We start from the raw sequence: 15,772 nt of genomic DNA, 5'->3' as shown, positions 1-15,772 counted from the left end.
ATAAATTATATAAATACCTTTAAATATTATTAAATTTAACACATTAGATACTGCTGTATAACAGTAATTTATGCATCATATAAAATTAGAGGACTTGCCTTTTTTAATAACATATAATACACAATAAAACATAACTTAATGGCAGTCCTGATATTTAAATAAATAGTTGCATATACATTTACATTTTTCATTCTGCCCCTCGTGTTTTAATCAGTGATTTCCATCAGTGATTATGAGCCAAAACCAGGAGGGGAGCCTCCAGAGGCATAAGGCTACATTCACACGTCCGTGGTGTGTTGCGGACCCGCAAATTGCGGGTCCGCAACACACCAGCCCGTCACCCCCATAGAAATGCCTATTCTTGTCCGCAAGCTGCGGACAAGAATAGGACATGCTCTATCTTTTTGCGGAGCTGCAGACCCAAAATCGGGGCCGCGCTCCGCAATTGCGGCTGCAGACAGCATACTGTGTGCTGTCCGCATCCATTCCGTCCCCATAGAGAATGAATGGGTCCGCACCCTTTCCACAAAATTGCGGAAAGGATGCGGACCCATTTTGCGGACGTGTGAATGGAGCCTTAGGTGTAAGGGAAAGATCTGCACCTGTTCTTTGTTTAGAACCACACCTGGTTTTGGCTCACAATCACTGATGGAAATCACTGAAAAAACACTTAAGTGTGAATGAGGCATCAGTCTAAGACAACTGTCATTCAAGGGTATCTTTCTACATGTAATCTATAATGTCTATTGGAGTGAAACATTTTAAGATTTTTACTAAAATCACTTGGATAGCTGATGGGCTTTCTAGCTAAAAACATCAGTATGTTATATCAATTAGGCCTCATGCACATGACCGTATTTTGGTCCGCGTCCATTTCTATGGGGCCTCAAAAAATGCGGACAACACACAGATGGGGCTATTCTGCAAATTATAGAAGCTGTCCTATTCTTGTCTGTTTTGCAGACAAGAATAGGCATTTCTACAAAAAAGTTGTGGCATGCACATGGGCTGTACCCGTATGTTGCGGATCCATGATTTGCAAAATACATACAGTTATGTGCATGTATCCTTAAACAAGTGTAAATATTCAGAATAGAGGGGGCCTGGCACCTGAACCTGCCATGCTGGGATTTTCTCTCACCATCATAAAATGAACAAAAATTTTCTTTTTGAGCCAAAACTTTTGATGTGATTGCTTATATTTTTTCTATAGACTATGAAAAATAGGTTTTCATAGGAAAAGTATATATCCCATTGGGATGACAAATTTTAAAGCCTGTTATAAACAGATACATATTTTATACTGCATTAAAACTTTCCAGATAATCCAACATGGCTGCCTCCAGGATAAAAGTCCTTCTTTGAATTATTCACCTATTGTATAAAAAAATTACATGACATAAAAAAAGAGGAAAAACTGAATGCAGATCCTTTTGTTCTGGACAACACATGATTCGTATTTGAGGATATATGAGCATAACCTGTTCATTTGGTTGATGTGGAAACCAGAATTTTAACAATGCAATGTTGGACAGATTTACTAATACTGTCTAAGATTTAGATAATGCAACTCTAGACAACACAATCTAAAAATGTACAATCCTTTAAACTGTCTATTTTAAGTTTAAATTGCCTAATAATTGGCTTATGTTGCACCAGAATTTAGCACCAAAATTTTGGCGTAATGTTTGGTGCATCTGAACACATGCCATTTCATTCTAAGGCTACTTTCACATCCATATTTTTGCTGTCCGGTTTAAAGATTCAGCATGGGATCCCAAAAACCACAACAAAAGGCATTCATTTGAATAATACAACCAGCTGTATTATATTGAAAATGAAGAAACCAGATCTGGCACTAAAACCATTGTAAGTCAACGGGCACCGAATCCTGTTTTTTCATGGTTTTTGGTGCCAGATCTGGCTTCTTCAGTTTCCCATGCCGCACACAAAAACGCTGCTTGCAGCAATTTTGTGTCCGCCATGGGAATCCAACAAACCGGAACGGAATACATTCTGATTCACTCTGTTACAGGTTGTTCAGAGCTGTGATGTGGTTTTCAGAGCCTGTGCCGGATCTCAAAACCGGACAGCACAATGCAGATGTGAAAGTAGCCTAAGCCATGCAGTCTTGTCAGGAGTGTCAAAAGCCTTTAACAAATGTGCTGTAAGGCATGAGCACTTGTGATAGTAAATTTGACTCTGCTTTTAGAAATACAGTCTTCTTGCACAATGGTAAAGTGTGACATTTCAGGACAGGACCTCCAAAACTCTGTAGTACCTTCTATTTTAGTATTTCATATAAACAGTGAAAGCTTGGATCCCTTGGTTTTCGTTTCAAATTTTCAAGTGCAAAAATGTAGAACACTGCAAAAATTAAAAATACATACAATATTTTAGTCAGTTTAGTTGCTACATTTATTTATTAAAGAAACAGTTTTGTCAAATATTTCCTGATGAAAAGGACATATTTGGTATGATAAAAAAAATTACTAGTTACTAGTAACTATTTCTGTAAAGCTTTTTTCAGACCAAGTTTAGTTGGGCTACTTTATGCAAGAAGGATTTGTGTTAGAAAAAAAATACATATACTGTGACATGTCCTCTCGTCACAGTCACAATCCTGGGTATAAATAGATCACGGGAGAGATCTCTGTACTGCCCTCTTATATACTTATACATAGTTATTAGATCGACCTTTAGTTGTCTTTTTTTTTTAACTGAATAACCCTAATTTTGATAAAATTTCTGGGTACTGTAGTCCATCCATTTCAGTTACTACTTTAGTTGCCCTTCTCTGAACCCTCTCCAGCTCTGCTATGTCTGACTTGTTCACAGAAGCCCAGAACTGTACACAGTACTCCATGTGTGGTCTGACTAGTGATCTGTAAAGTAGCTGGACTATGTTCTTATCACTTGCATCTATGGACCCTTTTGATGCGCCCCATAATCTTATTGGCCTTGGCAGCAGCTGGCTGACACTGATTTCTACAGTTAAGTTTGCTGTCCACTAAAAATTCCTAAGTTATATCCCATGTGTTACCCAGTGTTATACCACTTAGTATGTCCTGGTGCCTTGTGTTTTCCCTTCCCTTGTGCATAACCTTACAGTTGTCAGTATTGAGCTCATTTGCTTCTTCTCTGCCCAAGCCGCCAATCTATCCAGATCCCTCTGTGGCAGTATTATGTACTCTTTTTTGTTACTTTACACAGTTTAGTATTGTCTGCACAAAATGCAATTTTACTACACAACCCCACTACAAGATCATCAAGATTATAGGGCCCAACACTGACCCCTGTGGTAGCCCACTAGTGACAGTGACCCAATCTGAGTGTGTACTGTTAATAATCACCCTCTGTTTTCTATCACTGAGCCAGTTAGTTAGACACATTTTCCTCAAGTCCAAGTATTCTCATTTTATGTACTAACTTATGCATTCAGGCCCTTTGGTATGACACTTGAAATTTAGCTATTGGGGCCTCCCATTTCTGTTGATCTTTGAGAAGTTTCTACACTTTGATTGGAATCCACCTGTAGTAAATTCAGTTGATTTGACATGATTTGAAAAGACACACCCTTGTCTACATAAGGTCCTACAGCTGACAATGATATCAGAGCAAGGACCAAGTCATAACAAGGAAATAACCGCCTGTAGAGACATAATTGTGTGGAAGCACAAATTTGGAGAAGGTTACCAAAATAGTTCTGCTGCACTGAAATTTCCCAATAGCACAGCAGCCTCCATAATTCTTAAATGGAAGATGTTTGGAACAACCAGGACTCTTCACAGAGCTGGCTACACCACCAAACTCAGTAATCAGGGGGAAAAGGGCATTGGTAAGAGAGGTGACCAAGAACCCAATGGTCATTCTGGTTTGGCTCTTAAGATCCTGTGTGCAGATGGAAGAAACTTCCAGAAGGTCAACCATCACTGCAGCATTCCACCAATCACGGCTTTATGGCAGAGTGGCCAGAAAGAAGCCTCTACTCAGTAAAGGACAAATAAAAGTTTGCAAAAATCACCTAAAGGACTCTCAGACTGTGAGAAACACAATTCTCTGGTATGATAAAACCAAGACTGAACTTTTTGGCCTCAGTTCTAAGTGTCATATTTGGAGAAAAACAGATACTGCCCAATACCATCGCTACAGTGAAGCATGATGGTGGCAGCATCACGCTGTGGGGGTGTTTTTGACCTGCTGGGACATGGACACTAGTCAAAGTTGAGGGAATAATATATGGAGCAAAGTAGAGATATTCTTAACGAAAACCTGATCCAGTGTGCTCTGGACCACAGACTGGGCCAACGGATTACCTTCTAACAAGACCATGACCTTAAGCATAAGGCCAAAGACAACACAGGCAGAGGAGTGGCTTAGGGACAACTGTGTGAATGTCCTTGAGTGGCTCAGCAAGAGCCCTGTCTTGAAACCAATGTAACATCTTTTGAGAGACCTGAAAATGGCTGTCCACTGACCATCCCCATCCAACCTGACAGAGCTGGAGAGGATCTGCAGAGAAGAATGGCATAATATCCCCACATCCAGGTGTGCAAACTGCAAACCTTGTGGCATCATAGCCAAGAAGACTGGAGGCTGTAATCACTGCCAACTAAGTATTGAGCAAAGGGTCTGAAAACTTCTATCAATAAATGAACAAAGATTTCTAACATTCAGTTTTCACTTTGTCATTTTGGGATATTGAGTGCAGAGTGATGGGGAAAAGTTTGAACTTTTTTATTTTAGCACAAGGTCACAACATGACAAAATATGGAAAAACTGAAAGGGTCTGAAGACTTACTGAATGCACTGTAGATACATACAGTGGTCAAAACATAGTAATACTGTAAAACAAAAACGTTATGCTATTTTTGCAGTGATAGTTAATAGCAGATGTATGCAAATATATGCTATACAGTTGCATATGCTTTTTAAATACATCTTAATATACATATTTCAACTACATTCCCATAAATGTGGTGTGAAAGAGAGAGCTAAGTGTCTTAAAGGGAATCTGTCAACCGTTTTATGGTGTCCTAACTAAGAGTAACATAAACAAGTGACAATGCTAGGTCACTTTCTTTAATTGATGAAGCCGTTTTGCCAAAATCTTATATTCAACAGCTTCTTTGCATATTGATGAGTCCTGAATATTCATGAGCTCTTCTCTTTCTTTGCCCATCTGCTGTTGATTCATATAAAAAAAAATAAACTGTCAATCAGAGGCAGGTGGACGGGGAGAACCGTGAGCTCATGAATATAAGGACTTATTGGTATGTGCTGGAGCTAAAACTGGTGACAGATTCCCGTTAATAAGTGCCTTTAATAGGAAATATGCTTTGAACTTTTGCATGATTATACAACAGAGAATAAATAGGCTGACAATTTTGAAATACTGGAATTGTTAAAACCACTTACTGTTTATCAAACAGCATCCAAGCTATTATCAGCATTCTGGTAGATACCTATTGCTTCAAGGACTGCTGTAAAGAAAAGCAACAGTAACATAAATAAGCAATCTTTTTTACATCAATATTCAAACTGAATGAGACAAATTTACATTAATAACATTATACAAAATATTAACTTACTTTGTGAGGGTAAATGTCTTTGCTGTAAAATGAAAAAAAAAAAATATATTTAATAATATGATATTAAATATATTTACGGTACTCATTCTATATTTAGAAATTAGTTTGTTGTAATAGCCCTATAAGCATTATCAGTCAATTAGTTTTTATTATTTACCTGTTTTACGCATCCGCTTTATGAGCCAAATGATGAGAAAAGCAGTTGACAACACAGAAGCCCCAGAGGTAACAATTCCAAATGTTAAATACATGGCTGCTTCATTTGGCACTTTGATAGCTGTAGAGATGACAAACGTAGATCTTTAAAACATGAGACATACAATTTAGATTATGCATGCTGTTGTCATCTAACTTACCTTCACAAGTTGGGGTTTCTGTACTCCAGCTTCCATTACTGTCACATTCCAGAGTATCTGTTCCATTTATTAGTAGATCATATTCACAAGTAAATTTGCACACTGTACCATATCCAAAATCTATGTGACTGCAATTCATTTTTCCCAATGATGGAGGAACAAGAGCATTGCATCGTACAGCTGAAAAACAGAAAGAGGACTTTTATAATAAACACTGACTAATAATGACTGAAAACAACAGAGAGGAAGATACATCTTGCCTATGTGACTTCACTGTGTATATTTCATGTTTTATGATTGTCATAATCTTCTCTAGCAATTTGGAAAGAAGTTAAAGGGATTGTTTCATAAATCCTTTTTAAGATGGATACCATAATGAGCTGGTCAGTACAAGCAGAAACCTGATTTTGCCAAAAAAAGTTGCCCTTGACTGTACATTTCCGCTTCAGGAGTAGCATTACCATTGAAATGAATGGTTGACCAAAAAAACATGGAGGGCTTAAATATACCAAAGAGAAAGCTACTTTTTGTCAGCAGCTTCCTACCATTGCTCCAGGTGGGGGGTCTTTAGAAGGGCCCTATGTATACATCGTAATGTCCTAATAGGGCACATGGACAGGTATAGTATTTGTGAGACAAACTCTTCCTGCGTTAATGCACATTTACAAAATAAATACTTCATTCATACACCCCTTAGGCAGCTACATTGATTCTTTACTTCTTAAATAACATGACAGCATCAACAAGTTTTAAATTTTATGGAAAACGGGTGGAAAATTTGCTAGGTTGAGTCAATATTTACCTTCACATCTGGGAACAGAAGTCATCCATGATCCAGATAATTGGCAACTGAGTACAGGTGATCCAATCAACTGGAAGCCTTTCAAGCAGCTAAATGAACACTGAGAATTGTAGTTTGCTGCATCTTGACAGTCCATATGACCATCCTCAGGAGAAGTCAAAGTGGGGCAGTGAACAGCTGGAAAATAATTGTAAACAAAGGATGAAGAAGTAATAACATATAAACCTTGGATAATACACCAAAACTAAACATGTTTCCCTATTTACCTTCACATTTGGGAACAGATGAAGTCCATGCTCCAGATGACTGGCAGGTAAGTACTGGTGATCCAATCAACCAGAAGCCTGCCAAACAGCTAAAGGAACATTCTGATTTGTAATTGGTCATATCTTGACAGACCAGATGTCCATTCTTTGGAGCAGTCAAAGAGGGGCACTGAACACCTGGAAGTTGAGAAAGGGCATTGAGAAATACTAATTTCTGAGTTATTAATTGTTTTAGATTTATTCAAAAAATTCTCAGAAAGGGTTGCCGTTTTTACCTTTACATAAGGGTTCTGAGGATGTCCACTGTCCTGAAGATAAGCATCGGAGCTCAGATGATCCAATTATTTCATAGCCTTCAGAACAGGAAAATGCACATGTGGAATTGTAGTTGGATCCATCCTTGCATTCCATTAGACCATTCACAGGGATGGTCAGTGAAGCACACTGTACAGCTGTTCAAAGAATATGTGGCTTTAGGATTTATTTTTGCTAGTTTATACAGTGTATGTCTATAATGCATAAGTGAAATGAAAATAATTGAACATGATGATGTTTTCCTTACGTTCACACATTGGGATTTCTCCTATCCATTGCTTGGTAGCAGCACAAAGTAATGAAGATGATCCTTTCAGTGTGTAACCTTCTGCACAAACATAATTACAGATGGAGTTCTCTGGAAGTGTTTTTCCAGAATGTGTGCAGTTCATGGCCCCATTTAGTGGTATCTCTGGGCGATTGCACTGAATAGCTGTACAGAAAGAAAACATATGACCTAATGTAATCTGTATTTTATGGAACTAATATTCTTATTATTGATTAAAGAACTCTGTTGTTATTTAATACATTAGTGAAACATCAACTTAAAAAAATTCTAGGTACACCCATATGATGTTGTCATTGCTTACCATCATGGAAAGTATGTCTTACCTTCACATTTTGGAGGTTTTTCAGTCCACTGACCAGTAGCTGAGCATTGTATGGAAGGAGGGCCCACCACAGTAAATCCATCATCACAGCTGAAATTACACGTAGAATTATATGGTGATACCTCTTTACCATCGAAACAGCTCATTGATCCATTCTCTGGTTGCTGTGGCTGCTCACACCGTATAGCTGAGAGACAAGGAAAATATTCATTTAAAAGGATTTACCACATTTGAATTGCATGTAAAGAGTTTATCGATATGTAATCACAAGCCAATATTTAAGCCCAGATGTAAAGTGGCATTTAGACGAGCTGAGCAGCAGCAGATTCCTTCCTGACAGTCAGCTACCCATTCATTGGAGGAGACCACTGCATTTACATGTAGTGATCACCTCCACAGTATGAGGATGAGGGATTGCTATTGTGATCCCTTGTCCTCATCCAGCTGCATTGTTTCTGGGCAGCAGATCACTGTTTAAACAGGATGATCTACTGCCCAGAAATGATAATGCAGGAACAACAAGATCACCCGATGAACGAGCCTTTCATTGGTTGATCGGCAGCACCTTTACATGGGCGGAATCATGTCAGGAACGAGAATTCACAGGAACGTTTGTTCCTGATAATCTGCATGATTATTGCCCATGTATCCAATTTAAACCTGCAACAAAGAAATAGATTTTTGCCTGTAGAAATTATACATGTATTGTACATAAAGTGGTTTGCATTTGTAAGAACAGCTTGCTTTAACATTCTAAAGTCATTTGTAATGCAGTTTTTTTGCAATAAATAGCGATTTACCCACAGCCATTATGTCACTAACATTACATGATCTATTATTACTACTAGAATGTAATGAGACTATATATATATATATGAAATCAGATTTGGAAATTCTTAGTACCTCCACATTTTGGGGATTCTGCAGACCATTGACCAGGAGTCAAACAATGAATTGTTGGATTCCCTACTAAGATAAATGCTTCATTACAGATGAAATGACATGTAGCATTATATGGTAGCATTTCTCCATTGCTGGAACAATCCATTGCTCCATTTTCTGGTACTGCTGGATTTTCACACTGAATAGCTGACAAAAAAAAGATGAAAGAATAAATCTTAATTTCTGTGTCATGAATTATTCTTTAAAAGTACTGAAAATCCAGGATTATTACCTTCACATTTTGGGGGGTTTTCTGACCACTCGCCAGGAGTTGTGCAAAGTACTGAAGAAGAGCCAACCATAGAGAACCCATTGTTGCAACTGAAATTGCATATGGACTTTTCTGGAAGGATTTCACCATCACTAGAACAGTTCATTACCCCATTGTCTGGTAGTTCTGGCAGCATGCATTGAATAGCTGTAAAAAGAAGTAAAAATATTGTCAGATAATATAATTTAATACTTTTACAAGCCTGACCTTCCAGCTGTTCTTACATTTCCAAAGCTTAAAAATGTAGCTGACAGTAAAGGTGGAATCACACAGTGCAGTCATCAGGCAGAATGCTCTTTCCCGACAATCTGCCCGCGTAAAGGTGCAGCAGATCACCCGAGTGAAATGCTCGCTCATCAGGTGTTCCTGTAGTTCAAGCAGGCACCTAAATTATCATTTTTGGGCAGCAGATTGTGCTGTCTAAACAACGATCTTCTGCCCAGAAACATTGCAGATCTATGAGGACAAGCAATCACAATAGCCATCCCTCGTCCTCATATTGTGGAGGTGATGCAGCTGTCTCCTCCACTGAACAAGCAGCCAACTGTTGGGAATAAACACTTCCTTCCCGACAATGTGCTGCTCCTTGGTGCATGTAAATGTGCCTTAAGTGCCCAATTGTCTTTTGCAAGCTACAGTATGTGTTAGTTCTTTATCAAACTTGCGTTGTTCATGGAATATTGCAATATGTACTCATCTAGAAATAGCCTTATTTTCTGTAGCAATTAATTAGAAAGTGTGAAAAAGATCATATATGTTATATTGTGTATGTACCTTTACAGTGTGGAATCTGGAATCCCCAGTCTCCTTTTCCATTACACTGTAGATTTTCAGAGCCAACCAAGAGATGACTATCGGAACAAGTGAAATTACAACTTGACTGGTAGGTAAAATTCCCATACACATGAGAGCACTCAGCTGTTCCATGATCAATTCCATTGATCTCTGGACAAGTAACCACTGGAAAGCAGAACCGATGTGTTATAATTAGAATCAGAAGATTACAATGTTCTAGTAATTATAAAATATGTGATTATACAGTTTGTATATTTACCATGTGCACAGTCTTTTCCAAAAAATCCATCAAAGCAGTTGCAGGTGTAGTCATTAATAGTTTCTATACATTCCCCGTGGTTGTTGCAGGAAGAAGAGTGACAAGAAGCTGCAGAGGAAAGGAAAGGTCGGAGAAAAACAAATTTTTACTAACAGAGGTAGTACATTTATCATGCAGCATGACTTCTCTATTTGCCTCTTCATTACTAGCTATGCATGCTTTCATTAAACTTTCCAATTAACCAGTAATCTTATGCAATAATTATTTTAAAGGATTCCATCATTTTTCTACTTATATTTTCTTTCTTACTACAGCAGCCTTAATACAACATACAGAATAAGTGGGCAACTACCAGATCTTTTTCTCTGAATGCTCTAATTCTGTGTTGCCGTTATGTCTATACCTTTGTAACACAAAGCCACTTTCTTCTTACTGCAGGGCTCATCATTCCATTTTCCAGCATCATTCCATTTTCCAGCAACAGTCCTTTTAACATACATCTCAACGCAATCCTCATTTCTGTTCTCACTCAGATTGTTGGGTTCATTTGTAGCCCAGTTTTCAGCTTCCTCTGTGAGCACCTTTTTAGTGCCAACCCAAGTCCATTTGCCAGTGGTAATGTTTTTCCGAATGCCAATCCAATAATAACGTGCATTAAAAGGCAAATTCTCGTTCAGATATTTATTCTCTCCTTGGTTTTGAATTGCCACCATATCTGTATATTTTTGTCTACAATATTTTTGCGCATCATCATATGACATGATGTTGGGTGAGGAGGTGTGATAGGTCCAGCCATGTGTAAAATATATCATTGGAAAACCTACAATGAAGAATGAATGAATGCATGAATTACATACGGTAGTTGATCTCTATCTTTATATCATCTATTTTTACAATAAAGTGATCTGACTTTGATTAACAAAGACTTGTTTAAAGACAAAGATGTCTTTAAAGTATATAGTATTTTATAATCACTAATTTAAAATACAGAGTACTGTTTGACTATCTATAACATTGCAGAGTGGAATATACAATGCAGTAAACAATGAGCAAATAATACAATAGCATATAAACAACAGAATTCACTTACCACAGCAAAGTAGGAACAGAGAGATTAAAAATTCCATTGTTTTCTTGAAGTCAGTGACTAAATAAACAGGTCTGTAAATAGAAGAAATCATTTTCATATATATCTTATCTTGCTCTGGCTATATAATATTTATAAAGAAAAGTAATACAGCTGATAAACTAATAGGCAACAGATGTTTTCTGACATCTTTACTGTTTCATATCTGATATTATCTAAGGTATAACATAGCTTACATTTATGGAAACATTCTCTTAATAACAGTCACTAAAACATTATCGATAGAGATGGATAGATATACAGATAGACAGATGAAAAAACATATGGGAAAAGATGACAAAGCAAACCATTTAAGCTATTTCCTAACTAACAATAAAACATATCTTGCTATTGTAGGGCAATAATATATATTGAAAAACAAATATACTAACTTGGCAGAATGATCCTATCAGTGGTCCGTATTGCTGAAGTGGCAGCTTATCCTGGGAAGTTTCCTGTGGTTTGTACTTTCACTGCTGGACTCGTGCCTCTTTTAAACAGTTGGACAGAAAAACCCCAAATGACGTTTGTCATTTGCATAAAATAGGAGGATATATTTCTCACAACACAGAAATTCCTGACTGAGAAATTCCCAGAACTATTACATATGTTAAAATAGATTGTTAGACTCTTACAGTAGACTTATATATCCAGGGGCGCACCGACAGGGGAGGATCCAACGGGTCTGGACCCCCCTAGAACCATTAATATTCTTTTTTTAAACACTTAGGGCCGCACCACCAATCACATGAGGCGGCGCCGCCCTGGATCTAATTGTGGCGACGAAACAGATGGCTGTGCTGCAGCGGGGAAGGGAAGAGGTGTCTCCCTTCCCTGTTCTGATAGGCTGCAGGCATTACTGCCTGCAGCCTATCAGAGGCCGGCTCAGGCGGCGCGATGACGTCATTATTATCGCGCCGCCTGAGTCGGTCAGCACACAGCAGAGGACACAGGCCGGAAGAGGCCTGCATCGCTGCCAGACTCATGAAGGTAAGTAGGTAGTTGGTAGATGGCTCATTATAAGGGGCAACTGGTGACACTAGGGCATCTCTTAATGCCCCACTTTGGGAAGGGGCTCTATGGGGGCATTTCTTAATAGCCCATATGGGGGAGGCACTATGGGGGCATTTATTTCTGGCCCATTTTGGGGGGGAACTATGGGGGCATTTATTTCTGGCCCATTTTTGGGGGAGGGGCACTATGGGGATATCTAGGTGCATTTCTTACTGGCCCATTTTGGGGGGGCACTATGAGGCATCTGGTGGCACTATAAGAGCATTATTTTGGGTCTCTATGGGGCAGTAGAGCACTATGGGGGCATCTGGGGCCTCTAAAGGGGCATTTTTTACTGGCACATTATAGGGGGCACTATGGCATCTGTGGGCTCTAAAGGGGCATTACTGGCACATGGGAGGCACTACAGGGGAGAGCAGCACTGTGGGGCATATGGTGGCTCTATAGAGGCATTTTTTACTGGAACATCATGGGGGGCACTGTGGGGGCATCTGTTGGCACTAATAAGGCGCATTTTTAACTGGCACATTATGGGGGCACTATGGGGGAGATAGAACTATGGGGGCATCTGGTGGCACTAAGAAGGGGGATTTTTTTACTAGAACATTATGGGGGAGAGGAGCACTATAGGGGCATCAGCAGAGGGCACTAAGAATGGGCATTTTTTACAGGCATATTATGGGGGGCACTATGGGGAAGGGGAGATGAGCACTATGGGGGCATTTACTGGGACACTATATAGGGTTAATTTATACTGGAATACATTATAGAGGCATTAGCTCAACTGCGGGAACTAAGTGGAGGTATTTCTTGTACGGTCATATTATAAGGAGAAGTATTATGACTAGGGGGCATTAAGGCGAGCTTTACTACTACTAGGGGGGCTATTGGGAACATGATTGCTAGTATGGACACTATGGGGGCATTATTACTACTAAGTGTGCTCTGGCAGAGAATTATTTCTATTGGTGGGATTTTGAGGAGCACTGTTGCTATGGTGGGCACACTGGCACAGTATCAGCTTAGGACAATTATTTTTGGGGACATTATGTTTATACTATTAGTGTCCGAGATACTATTTACTGGGCGCAGTTTTTTTTTGTTAAAGCACTGTGTGCCAATAATTGTTGAAGGGGGCACTATCTGTGTGGTACTAGTATTTTTCAGGGGACAGTTTCTGCAGTATAGTATTGGGGAGCACAGCAGGCACAGTATTGGAGGTGGCAAGATGGGTTGTTCAGAAGATGTGAAAATGATGTAAAAGTGGAAACTAATGTCTGTTTGTCAATCTCTGCAGAGACGGGAGAAGACTGAAAAATCATCATGGTGGTCTGGTCTGAATGGAGAAGATGAAGGAAGAGAACATCTACATCAAAGGTGACATCACTGGATGTAAGAAGTATGTGGCGCTATGTAGGAGAGGAGATGCTCCGGCTCCTCCCCCTGCCATTTTCAGAAGGAGGATTCAGAGCTGGGTGAGGATGGCCAAGGGGGGCAGCAGGCTACAGGCGGGTGGCAGATGGTGAGGGGAACCACAGGCCTTGAGCAGGATCTGGGGAGGGAGGAGAGGGGAGGAGCTTCCTGGCTGTAGCCTGCTGTTGTTTATTGTATATTGTGAAGCAGGCAGTGCAGCCAGGACAGGCCCTCCCTCTCCGTATGATGTGTAGAGCTGGGCCTCCACCTGGACCTACACACCTTCGAGCAGCTCCTCTTCCACTCCTCTTTTGGCACCTTCAGGACTAGGAGGGAGGAAGTGAAACAGCAACAGCTCCTGCCACAGAGCTATGTGGGGGGCAGTGTGAGTATGAGTACAGGAGCTTTATGTCGGGGCCCTGAGTATTGAGTACAGTGTGTCTATGTAGGATGAATGTGAGACTCTTACCTTCATCCTCAACAATATAATTTCAGCTGTACAGTGTTTGTTGTTTGGAGTGGCCTATTATATGTAGAAGGGGCTTATAACACTGGGCGGGGCCAATTTGTTTGCGCTGTGCACCGCATTTTTATTTGTAGGCTGGCCTTAGAAATATTGGCGGGACCAACATTTTTGCGCGGTGCGCCACGCTCGGCACACATTGCTTTTTTTCTTTTTGGACCCCCTTAGACAACATTCCTGCATGCTCCCCTGTATATATCAGCACCTACTCAACCCAAACCTGAAAAACATGTCTAAAGCTCCATAAAACACATTCATCTTTATTCATAAATAACATTAAAATAGACATATTTGTTTTAAAATTCATCCACATGCATGCTGCCCATTCACTGCTATGGGAGTGCACACTCGGCTATTTTCGTAAGTCCCATAGCAGTGAATAGAGAAAGCATCACACATGCACAATCACATCTCCATTCACCTCTATGGGACTGCTGAAAGTAGCCAAGCCAGTGCTCGGTTATTTTATGAACTCTGATAGCGGTGAATGAAGGTTGGCCATGCTTGCGCAGTGTGCGCTCCTTAAAGGGGTTGTCTCACATCAGCAAAAGGCATTTATCATGCAGACAAAGTTCATACAAAGCAGTTAGTAATGTATTGTGATTGTTCATATTGCATTCTTTGTTGGCTTGATTCATTTTCCATCGCATTATACACCGCTCGTGGTCGTGCAGTGCTCGTTCTTGCACACAATAGGAAAAAAAGTGTCATCCTACGGTCCCGGCCACCAGAGAGAGGCTCTTTTTCATACAGTGTGCTGGATTGCAGGGTGGTCGCAACGCCTGGATACGAGCAGTGAATAATGTGATAAAAAAAAAAGAATCAAGCCAGCAAAGGAGGCAATGTGACTAATAACAATACATTAGTAAGTGCCTTGTAATAACTTTTGCTGAAGTGAGACAACCCCTTCCAGGGACCCACTCTGGAGAAAGCTGTGGATCACAGAGGTATCCTAGCGATATGCCATCAATGCATTTGATGAGACAACACCTTTAAAAGGAAATTATGCAGCAATGTGGTTATAAGCCTTTTACCTATTAATGTATTGAAGATGTAGCCAGCTAGATAGGCTAACTAAATCTTTCAAAGCGTTACCGTAGGAAATGTGACAGATAAACTAATATGACAAAGCAAATAGTAAACTAGCGAGAAGGTAATAGACAATTCACAAATTCCAAAGTGTTCATTATTATATCACATAATGTCCTCGAAACTCAAATAACATCAACAATCGCATAAAATACTGTGCTTACATCATATTCAGTGTTGAGCGAATCGAAGTCCAATTCCCTGCAAAGCCGAATTTCCTCGTGCCTCATGGTAGCTAATCGATTTTACCTGAAATAGTGTGAAAAACAAACAAAAAAACACTTACTTCATCCATTTGCCATCTTAATTGATGATCTTGCCTGAAAAACCCGTGCACGGTGACGTATGACGTCACCACACCGGCCTACATGATGATGTCATCATGGGTTGTGTGAGATT

The 15,772-nt window shown here is 39.7% G+C and overlaps 1 protein-coding gene across 1 annotated transcript; it reads right to left on the bottom strand.

Annotated features, from left to right (window-relative positions):
- Window positions 1-593: 593 nt before the first annotated feature.
- On the bottom strand, window positions 594-11,792 carry LOC120979265 (E-selectin-like). The gene is made up of 17 exons (XM_040407914.1): window positions 11,727-11,792; window positions 11,299-11,369; window positions 10,612-11,028; window positions 10,209-10,316; window positions 9,929-10,114; window positions 9,116-9,301; window positions 8,845-9,030; window positions 7,943-8,128; window positions 7,578-7,763; window positions 7,291-7,467; window positions 7,016-7,192; window positions 6,750-6,926; window positions 5,948-6,127; window positions 5,749-5,868; window positions 5,592-5,613; window positions 5,419-5,483; window positions 594-2,367 (listed from the first exon to the last, which is right to left on the bottom strand). The coding sequence occupies exons 2-16, from the start codon at window positions 11,333-11,335 to the stop codon at window positions 5,474-5,476; spliced, it is 2,355 nt and encodes a 784-aa protein (XP_040263848.1). The 5' UTR covers window positions 11,336-11,369; window positions 11,727-11,792; the 3' UTR covers window positions 594-2,367; window positions 5,419-5,473.
- Window positions 11,793-15,772: the final 3,980 nt, after the last annotated feature.

This window comes from Bufo bufo, chromosome 9 (genome assembly GCF_905171765.1).
Source record: "Bufo bufo chromosome 9, aBufBuf1.1, whole genome shotgun sequence".
NCBI classification, from domain to species: Eukaryota; Metazoa; Chordata; class Amphibia; order Anura; family Bufonidae; genus Bufo; species Bufo bufo.
This window is presented reverse-complemented; position numbering and strand designations above follow the sequence as displayed.

What these genes read in the sequence shown, in the direction of transcription:
- LOC120979265 (XM_040407914.1), bottom strand. Translation starts at nt 11,335, where the DNA reads ATGGAATTTTTAATCTCTCTGTTCCTACTTTGCTGTG. An exon ending in AAAACCTCCAAAATGTGAAG is followed by an intron (nt 7,764 to 7,942) that starts GTAAGACATACT and finishes CTTTCTGTACAG; the next exon opens with CTATTCAGTGCAATCGCCCA. An exon ending in ATCTGTTCCCAAATGTGAAG is followed by an intron (nt 6,927 to 7,015) that starts GTAAATAGGGAA and finishes ATTATTTTCCAG; the next exon opens with CTGTTCACTGCCCCACTTTG.